We start from the raw sequence: 6059 nt of genomic DNA, 5'->3' as shown, positions 1-6059 counted from the left end.
GGCGGGGGGCTGGGGGAGATGGCGGGGCAGTGGATGGATTTCCCCACTGCAAGTGTTATAGCTCTGCTTAGGCCAGTGAAGGTTCCCCAAAAGTGTTACAGCTCTGAAGGGAAAGGTATTCTGGCAGTCGGGAGCCAAGGAATATCACAGTCACACCGCACAACAATCCTTACACAGAGATTTATTGGGAGGGAAGAACCCAGGGGGGTGGCTGCCTCTGCTCGGGCAAGAAGCCACAGAGAGCTGAGCAGAAGACAGGGTTTGCATAGGGTTTCTTGGGGGTGGGGTGGGGTGGGGTGGGGTGGGGTGGAGTTTTCCAGGTGGGGATTGGTGGGATTTCAAATCAGTCAGAGTGTTCTGTGGGTAGACCCTGGCAGTTGGAGGTCCCCGATGGCAAGGCCTGGCCTCTCCAGCCTTGAGGGGCTTACAGAGAGGGCTCAGCAGATAAGAGAACTGGAGGTGGATTCCCAGCACCCATATCAGGCAGCTCAGGGGATCTGGTGCCCCTTAGGGTCTTTGCAGGCACCTGCATGAATGCAAACACCCATACTCACCCATCCACCCACACCCACATGTATAAATAAAATAAAAATAAAAATTAAAAAGATACTGAAGAAAAAGAATGAGGTCTTTAAATGAGCAGATTCATAACTCTGGTCTAGGACAGTTTTTTAAATACAAATAAACCACTTCAGAGAACCTGTCACTTTCCATGTGTTATGCCACTGTACACATCTTCTTTCTCCTTATGCCAGAGGAGGCTCCAGGAGTTCACACCACCTTCTATGCACATCCTCACCCACTCAGCTCCTGTCTCACATCCCTGCCTCTAAGCGGATGATCGAGCATTTTGTACACCTGCCTTGCCATGTAGTGGTGGTTTCCCGGGATCAGAAGACCCCCCAGATCCTCGGGGAATGGACACCTGACACTGTTAGCCTGTTGTCCTGTTCCTCACCTGTGAGATTTCGGGAAGCCGACTATACTTATGGTAGCTCCCCCTTGGCCTGAAGCTTCACCAATAGAGCGGCAGTTTTTGGCGTGAATACTGCCCAGTGGTCCATGGAGTCTCAAAATTTCATCATTTCCATCATCTGGCCACACTGAGGCAAGAGAGTGGGATGTGGGGATGAAGAAGTCTGGAGAGCACATACAAGTGTCTTCGAGTGGACTCTGACAAGCACGATGGTTTGTAATTTCCATGTCCTGTGGGCATGGGTGTGTGCATGTGTGTGTGTGTGTGTGTGTGTGTGTGTGTGTGTGTGTGTGTGTGTGTGTGTACAGGCCTTGGGGAACTTTATCTTTTATTCTTCCAAAGATTTTTATTTTATTTCCTGATTAAGTGCACGCGGGGGCACGTGCACATGAATTCAGGTGACCTCAAGGCAAGAATAGGGCATCAGATCCCCTGGAGCTGAAGTTACAGGAGGCTGTGAACCACATGGGTGCTGGGCATTGAACTCAGGTCCTCTGGAAGAGCAGTGTGTGCTCTTGACCTCTGAATCACCTCTTTGTCTTCAGTTCTGCAACTTGACCTGTCAAGGATCTCTGCCATTGCTTTCCTGCAGAGACCTTTTGGTAGGTGCATACAGCTACGCAATGGTCAGTAAAACTTTTTTATGCTTACGGATGTATTCCATGAACTGTCTGTGCAACGTATCTAAGTTACATGTCGCTATTGAATGTCGGAAATCACTGAAGATTTACACTTTACTTTGATTTTCATGACTTTAAATAGTCTCACGTGGCTGACAAATACTATGTCAGACTGCTATAAAAGCTGTTTCCATTCAGTTAGGGGACAGGAATCCAACCAGGCCTGCCTTCTCTACATCACCTAGAGCAGCGTGTTTATTAGCGTGGTACCAAGATATTAACTGAATAAAAAAAAATGGGAGAGCAGAGTAGTATTAGAACATGTATCTTTAGCAATACACAGTGGCATCTTTAGAAAACACATGTGCAAGTTACTATAACAAATAGGAAAGCAGAGCATAGGAATCCACGACTTTTGCTGTACACAGCAGGCATCTTCAGAAAACACACACAAAAGTGACTAAAACATTCCACTGTGGCATATTTGAAAAAAACACAAGTACTTCTACTTTTGTATACACACACACACACACACACACACACACACACACACACACACACGCATGCATGTGCACACATGCACGTTTTATTGAGCATTAACATATTACATATGTTTCTAAATAAAATATCAGGACATTTGATGTATCTAATTTTACATAATAATGAGTATAATGTAAAAGTATACACACATACTGGTGGTGGTCATCAGGTTGAAAAATTATTATTTCTCTGTTTCCTCATTGTATTTTGTACTTTAAAAATTACATAATCTAAGGGTTCCTTGTTTTCCATAGAGAAATCAATGTATTCTAAAAGGTAGAGAAAATAAACTATGGTCCTTTATAAAAATCATATATATATGTGTGTGTGTGTGTATTCGTGTGTGTGTATGTGTGGTGTGTGAGTGTGTGAGTGTGTGTGTATGTGTATTGTGTGAGATGGGAAGCAGCCTGAGGGAAGCTGATGGCTAGTGAAGGAGTTGGTATACATGTGAGGGCCAGAGGGACAGGAAGGGCAGGACACAGAGTGAACACGTCCCCCAGCGTGCCCTTCTGCTTCTTGCCAGTGTGCCTTCATTTCTTTTCTGCTTCTAGCTGCAGTGGATGAAGATTTGTCTTCCTGTAAATGCCAAGTCTGCCATGAGGCTCCGGACGCTCCTCCTCACTGTGTCCATCCACGGGATTGTGATGTTTCTGCATGTTCTGGGAAGACTCAAGGGTAAACACGGCAACAGCAGTAGTGTGGCAATGAGGATGCTCCATCCACTCCTGGCATATCTGTCATCACTGACTTAGGGACCACATTTCAAAATCAGCCTTCAGAAGGGCAGACACTGACAACCTGATCCCTGGAATGTGTGGTGGAGAGACCGCTCGAAAGGTGTCCCCTGGCCTCCACATGTGTACCATGGTACATGCCTGCCTGCACCCACATGCATACATCACACACACACACACACACACACACACACACACACACACACGACAAAAACTTTAAAAATCAGAGCTGTCCTCAAGCAGAGACACCCCAGTTAGATTGCATTGGATGCTTCCAATCTAGTGTCCCTCCAAACTCCCTCTGCATCTCTGAAAGCAATACCAGGAATGTGGGAAGAGAACAAAGCCTTTTCCACACCCCACAGAGCACTAGGAAACAGTTTTCCATCAGACCAGCTCAGTTAGACTCACTTAAAGGAAACATTAACACCAAGTTTTTCTTTGAGATTGATTTGACTGGGCGAGAAATTGATGAATAACACGATGGTGATATTAATCACATCCATTTTGTTTGAGAGCAGTTGGGGCCTGAAAAAGTGGAGAAAATAAATGAGGGTCCCTATAAAAATCACACACACACACACACACACACACACACGATAAGGAAGTGAAAGCAACAGAGGAACTGGGCAGAAAAGCTTCAGGACACTGAGAGTGTGATTTTAGGGCGGCATATACTTCAATGGCTATTGATGGGAAGCAAATAGAAAAGTAGAAATTGAGATTACTATCAGTTTTCTTATTCTGCATGTTGGGTACAGAATTCAGAACTCGATGAGGTTGCAGGCTCTGAAGTCTAAGGCTTTATCAGTATAAATTTGGTCAGGTGGTGTACGTTGGGAAGGCACCCTGGTCTGAGCTTTAGGACCCAGGATCCCGCAGTGCTCTGGTGACACCTGGGAGGAAGGAATGTCTGTCATTACAAGGATGATCTCTGGCTAGAACTGGAGGGATTTTCATGGACAGCAGAGATTCTTCCTGGCATGAAGCATCTAAGTTCCAGAAGGGTTCGCTCAGTCTGAAGGCCTGAACGGGTTTCTGCTGCACATTTTGAGTAAGTAGACCCTGCCAACCTTTAGCATCTCAATTCCAGATAACGTCAAAGAAATCAACCAGTGCTGGGTACAGCCTCCAAAAACATTCTGTGGATCAAGGTGCACGAGGGTGCTGAGATGTTTGAGACCAAACCAAACGTGCTGCTGGACGTACTGTGGAAACATCTGCTTGGACAATGAGTGAGTGGCTTGGGTTAAGAAGATGAGGGCGTGGGCATGCTCGAGTTCTGCTCCTCATACACTATTCAACCCACTATTTACAAGTTGCAGGAAATGGCAGTCATCTAAATTCCAGCCACAGAAAGAGTCAGATAAAGCAAGAACCTCCTGTCTCTAAATGCAGGTTACCATTCATGAAGAAACCAAGACACTGACATGGGGTCTGTTCTCCCCTCCCCCAACTCTCACTCAGTTTCTTTGCTTCTCATACAGCATCACCCACCAGTTCATATGTCCCTCCTTTGTCTAAAAGACCCCAAACTGGTTCCTTTTTCTCAGCCAGACCCTAGAAGACCTTGTATCCACCTGTCTTCTCAATCAGCAAACCTTTTGGGGAAATTGCTTTAATTTGTTTTAAAGTTAATTTATTTAGTGTGTGCACACTCACGTGTGTCGCTGTGTGTGTAGAGGTCAGAGACAATTTGTAGGAGCTGGTTTTCTTCTACCTTCGGGGTCCTTGGGATTGAAGTTGGGTAGTCAGGCTTGGTCTTGGTGATGTGTGCTCTATGCCAAGCTGTCTTGGTGGCTCAGAAAATTGATTTCTGAGGGTAACTCCTGTTGTAACAGAGAAATTCTGTTGTTTTCTGGAGCTTGAGGTATTGCTGTTTGGATATGGATTCATGCCTGGGGATACTGATGTCTAACCATCTAATTTTTCTCTTCCAGAGAACCCTTTAAAACCCTGATGAAACTCTAGCTAGTTTCTCTGTGGTCCACCGCTGGTGTAGGTTGGAGCGTGACTGTGTCTGGGAGGAATACTGCCTGCTTCCTATAGGGACACTCACTCCAGCTGAGAGCCTTTCTGCTCTCTCCTTGACATCTTCATTCAGAGAAAATCTAAGCTTTTGCCAAATAAATGGATATATCAGCATGAGGGTCAGTGGTTCTTGCATACTTTTTTTCTTAAGATGTGCATTTCTCTTGACAGAAAGGTCGACAGTCCTAACAGCTGCTCCCGTCCCATTATGGATACAGATACAAGTCTGTCTTCTCCTGTGTATTAACCAATTACTGTAGCAAAAATACAAAGAGGTTTGTAAAAAGTCCATGGAGTTGCCAAGCATGGTGGTGCACACTTGTAGTCCTAGCAGTTGGGAGTCTGAGGCAGGAAGATTGTGAGTTCAAGGTCAGCAGCAGCAGCAACAACAATAAATTTATGTGACTGATAAATTAAGTCAATTAACATTCATAATACATTTTCAGAAGGTAGTCATTTTCAGAAGGTCAGTCATGTATGCTGCCACTTAAGGATCTTCCATCTGTGGCTGTCATCTCCCAGGACCTCGTCTGATGGGTTTCTGCCAGCAGATAGGAGAAGTAAGGTAGTAGAGAGGGTTATAAGACGCTTTTATTTTAAATTATATGGATATATGTATGTATATGTGTATGTTTGCATGTATACATGTGCCTGTGGAGGTCAGAGGTGTCAAATATTGTGGAGTTAGAGTTCAGGGAGTTGTAAGCCACCTAACATGGTGCTGGAGGTCAAACTCTGGGGCTCTGGAAGAGTGGTGTGACCTCTTAAGAACTAAGCCATCTCTCCAGCCCCTCATAAAAAGGCTTTTAGGGGCTGGGTCTCGAATTGAAGTTTGTCTTTTGTTTTAGTTCACCATTTGTCTACAATCTGCTGGTAACTGTAGAACCATGTGACTCTGCCTATTTGCAAATGAGATTGAGAACTGCAGTCCACTTGTATCCCAACAGCAGAAAACAGGATTTGGTGACTACTCAGAAGTTCAGTGACTTATATGTGCTCATGAAAAGCCAAGCTCCTGGATAAACACACAAAACTCCATCTTTTACATCATTTGTCCGATGGAACAAGCACCTTTCCTAGTAAGAAGCTGATGTATTTGGTCATTTGAGGAAACACTCCTGCCTTTGAGATGGGTACCATGAGTTTCCAGGAGGA

General features: G+C 45.0%; 1 protein-coding gene across 1 annotated transcript; it reads left to right on the top strand.

Moving 5' to 3' along the window:
- The first annotated feature begins 2735 nt into the window (after positions 1-2735).
- On the top strand, positions 2736-4844 carry Wfdc9 (WAP four-disulfide core domain 9). Its single transcript, XM_052723750.1, has 3 exons — positions 2736-2814; positions 3967-4108; positions 4814-4844. The coding sequence occupies exons 1-3, from the start codon at positions 2736-2738 to the stop codon at positions 4842-4844; spliced, it is 252 nt and encodes an 83-aa protein (XP_052579710.1).
- The last annotated feature ends 1215 nt before the right edge of the window (positions 4845-6059 follow it).

Source organism: Peromyscus californicus, unplaced genomic scaffold (genome assembly GCF_007827085.1).
Source record: "Peromyscus californicus insignis strain IS unplaced genomic scaffold, ASM782708v3 Scaffold_7__1_contigs__length_154581171, whole genome shotgun sequence".
In the NCBI taxonomy this organism is placed as follows: domain Eukaryota; kingdom Metazoa; phylum Chordata; class Mammalia; order Rodentia; family Cricetidae; genus Peromyscus; species Peromyscus californicus.
Note: the sequence above shows the minus strand (reverse complement) of the source record. Positions and strands in the feature narration are given on the sequence as shown.

What these genes read in the sequence shown, in the direction of transcription:
- Wfdc9 (XM_052723750.1), top strand. Translation starts at nt 2,736, where the DNA reads ATGAGGCTCCGGACGCTCCTCCTCACTGTGTCCATCCACGGGATTGTG. An exon ending in TGTTCTGGGAAGACTCAAGG is followed by an intron (nt 2,815 to 3,966) that starts GTAAACACGGCA and finishes TCTCAATTCCAG; the next exon opens with ATAACGTCAAAGAAATCAAC. An exon ending in AACATCTGCTTGGACAATGA is followed by an intron (nt 4,109 to 4,813) that starts GTGAGTGGCTTG and finishes TTTCTCTTCCAG; the next exon opens with AGAACCCTTTAAAACCCTGA.